Below are 3403 nucleotides of genomic sequence, written 5' to 3' on the forward strand. Positions count from 1 at the left end.
TTCCATTTAGAATCTGTAATACAACGAATTGTGTCCCGGACAAAGAAAGCAGCTGCACATGCCTTACTTGGATCTCCGTAACATTAATCATGTTTGGAACATCAGTCGCTTTGTCAATATTTTATTATTGTGTACCGCGACTAATAAGACATATGAAAACAGGTATTTATATACTTATTGATTTTTAGGTAAGATCTAGGAAATATTTGTTCTTTAATGCTACCAAGCTCGAGAATTTTTCACTCATATTTAGACCCCCCCCCCCCCCCCCACATGTACCCTTTGCCGGAGGAGTGTTGCAAATATCGATTTCCATGCACTCAGCACTTTCTGCAACATGAGACCTCGGTTTATACGGTCTCATCCGAAAGGCAGGTCTCCACGTCCTACAATTGGATTCGAACCTGCCACGTTAGGATCAACTCCTTACTCTGTGACTCTATGAAGCAAACGTTCAAACCACTGCTCTTTGCGGGTGATCTGGTATTTTGTGCATATAGTTCTATATTTTTCGTTTAAAAGTTGCGCTTCTTTTATGATGTTGATTAAAAATTGCTATTGTTAAAATATCCCTAATATTTTACTTCATGTAGAGTCAAAGCCCTCACTGTTAGAACAACTTAAGGAAGCATGCCGAGATGGCGATGTGGACAAGTACTTTACATTAAAAGAGCGGGACAACAGTCTGTTATCTGCATATGTTGATAAGAATGGATGGAGTTTACTACATCATGCAGCGTATGGAGGAAGTGAAATAATTTTTAAAGATTTGCTTGAACAAAAAGATTTTGATATACATAAAAAAACAAAGTCTTCAAAAACTGTTTTACATATAGCTGCAAAAGAAGGCAGAAAAGAAATATGCAGACTAATCATCGATAATACAGAATATGAAAATCTTCTTGATATGAAAAACGATAAAGATATGAATGCAGGGCATATTGCAGCCAGATATGGACAAACTGATATCATAGAAATGTTGATGAAAACAAGATGTGACTTGCTGGAAAAGGTTGGACCCCTTCTCGAAAACATTGCTATATTCGCATGCAAAGGCAGAAGTCTAGAAACGATGACATTTATAGGCAGCCATCAAAATCTAAAAGTTGCCTTGCATGAGAAAAATTATCAGGGCTGGAACGTTGCACACTATGCAGCAAAAAGTGGGAATTGCGAGATTCTGGAGTATTTAATCGCGGAGGAAGGAGTTGACTGTATAAATGAATCAACGGATGAAAAGAAAAACTGTCTTCATACTGCATGTGAAAATGGTCATTATGAAGCCTGCAAGTGTTTGATTAAAAATAATTCTGGTTTATTACATTTAAGAGATATCAATAGAAACCATGCCGGACATTACGCTGCAAAGAATGGAAATATCACGATAATAAAGTATTTAAAGGATCAAGGACTTGATTTAGAATTAACAAATAAGGAAAATGTGAATATACTGCATATATCCTGCTTGCATGCACACTTGGAACTGTTTAAGTATTTAGCAAAAGAATTCCCAAGACTTTTAAATCAGAAAAGTAACAAATCTAAGAATGCAGTTTTATTCGTCATGCAGCGGAAAGACGATGAAGATAAACGTATAAAAATTCTGTCTTACCTAGTTAATAGAGGACTTGATGTTTATCACGTACCTGCTTCTGGTAAATCGGCATTGTACCTGGCCTGCAAGAACAGGGCATATTCTCTCTGTGAACATTTGTTGAAAAACTACCCCAAATTTTATGATATTGATGAGGGAGACTTGACCGCTATAGAAGCAGCTGACAATGATAGCAGAATAAAAGTATTATTCAGCAAATACGATCCGAAACACAAAACCTCATCAAGATACGTGGAGAAAATTTGCATAATATTGTAAACATTGATTTTCATTTTTTATCTTCAGTGCAATATTTAAATTAATTAATTAATGGGGCTGACCAAAAAGCGTTATGATCCCAAGAAATATTGATGCTGTGAATACAATGATAACAGAAGATGCAAGATACACAGTGGAAAATATTTCAAGGTCCCTCCAGGTTTCAACGGGAACAGTTCACAAAATTATAACAAAAAAACTTAATCTTGGGAAAGTTTCAGCCAGGTGGTTGCCTCATTTTGCCTCCAGATTGGCCATTGGCAGTGCCATCTATCTACCTTTTAGGTATATATGTACATAAAGACGATTATGCTGAGTTCTCCTGGTCTTGGATAAAGAGAATTGAAAGATGTAATAAAGTAAATGGGGGATATTTTGAAGGATTTTTGTAATAAATTATTGGAATTTAATTAAGGTTGTTTCATATTTTAGTGTATCCAGTTGCATTACATAATGAATGACCCTCGTACACTATAGAGAGAATGATTTTGTTTGTTACAGTCCGTAATTGAGTCTAGTTCACGTTCTTTCTGGTGAAGTCAGTACGTTTATTAATACTACTAGGCGGAATCATTGCAATTTATGCATCCAGAACTTTTCTTTGCTTTTTCTCTGAGTGTCTGTCCATCTTGGGTTATGGTCAATCACCACTACTGTCATGTCCTCCCATTTGTGACCCTCAAGGTTGAAATGTTCCCCAACGGGTTCATTGAGTTTTTTGGTCCTAATGGTCGAACGGTGGTTATTGACTCTCCTGCGGAGATCTGTTTCATCAATATACTGTTTGGAGCAAACTTTTCAACTGATGAGATAAATGCAGTTGTCTGTATGACAGGACAACTTCCTTAGAATTTTGTAGCTGTGGCCTTTAATGGGGCTTTAATCCTTGACTAGCATATCAGAGCTTGGCAGATACCAAAGCCTATGGCAAAATGTGAGATAATTTCCCCATTCAACTGCAAAACACTACATTTATAAAATAAAAAACAATGTGTTATGTGACAGTTTATTTTTTTTTAATATTCAAATTTCAAAAAACAATATTAATGGATTCACAAAACATTTTATAACACACATGTTCTCATAACCAGGCATATACTCATCCATACAAATTCCTAAGTATTTTGAAAAAATAAGACATCTCATGTATTTCAGTCATTCTTCACATAAACCAAAAAAAAGAATCATTTTACACATTACCCATTGTACAACAAGAAATAAAAATTGTAAACAAGAAATCAATTTACTTCAGAAAACTTTGAAATGTAGCAATTAAGGTCCCATTTTATTTAAGAACTTACAACTATGATCAAAAGGTAATTTTGCACAGATTTTTTTTTATGTTAGTTTGAAAATGGTTTTAACTTTTAACAAGTTATCAATAATTTCTCAAGATTTTAAAATCAACTAAAGTTTTTGGTCTCAATCATAAATTTTGTTGTAAATCAAAGACCTGGTTTCTGTTGGCAATTAAACTATCAATTTCAAAAGTTGTTCTTTTCAGTAATTTTTAATATAATTCATCAACGA

General features: G+C 34.5%; 1 protein-coding gene across 1 annotated transcript; it reads left to right on the top strand.

Annotated features, from left to right (window-relative positions):
* Nucleotides 1–44: 44 nt before the first annotated feature.
* On the top strand, nt 45–2250 carry LOC134230024 (putative ankyrin repeat protein RF_0381). The gene is made up of 2 exons (XM_062711802.1): nt 45–162; nt 594–2250. Exons 1-2 carry the CDS (start codon nt 90–92, stop codon nt 1871–1873), a joined length of 1353 nt encoding a protein of 450 aa, XP_062567786.1. The 5' UTR covers nt 45–89; the 3' UTR covers nt 1874–2250.
* The last annotated feature ends 1153 nt before the right edge of the window (nt 2251–3403 follow it).

This window comes from Saccostrea cucullata, unplaced genomic scaffold (assembly GCF_032062105.1).
Source record: "Saccostrea cucullata isolate Sc308-1 unplaced genomic scaffold, CSIRO_AGI_Scuc_v1 ctg661, whole genome shotgun sequence".
NCBI classification, from domain to species: Eukaryota; Metazoa; Mollusca; class Bivalvia; order Ostreida; family Ostreidae; genus Saccostrea; species Saccostrea cuccullata.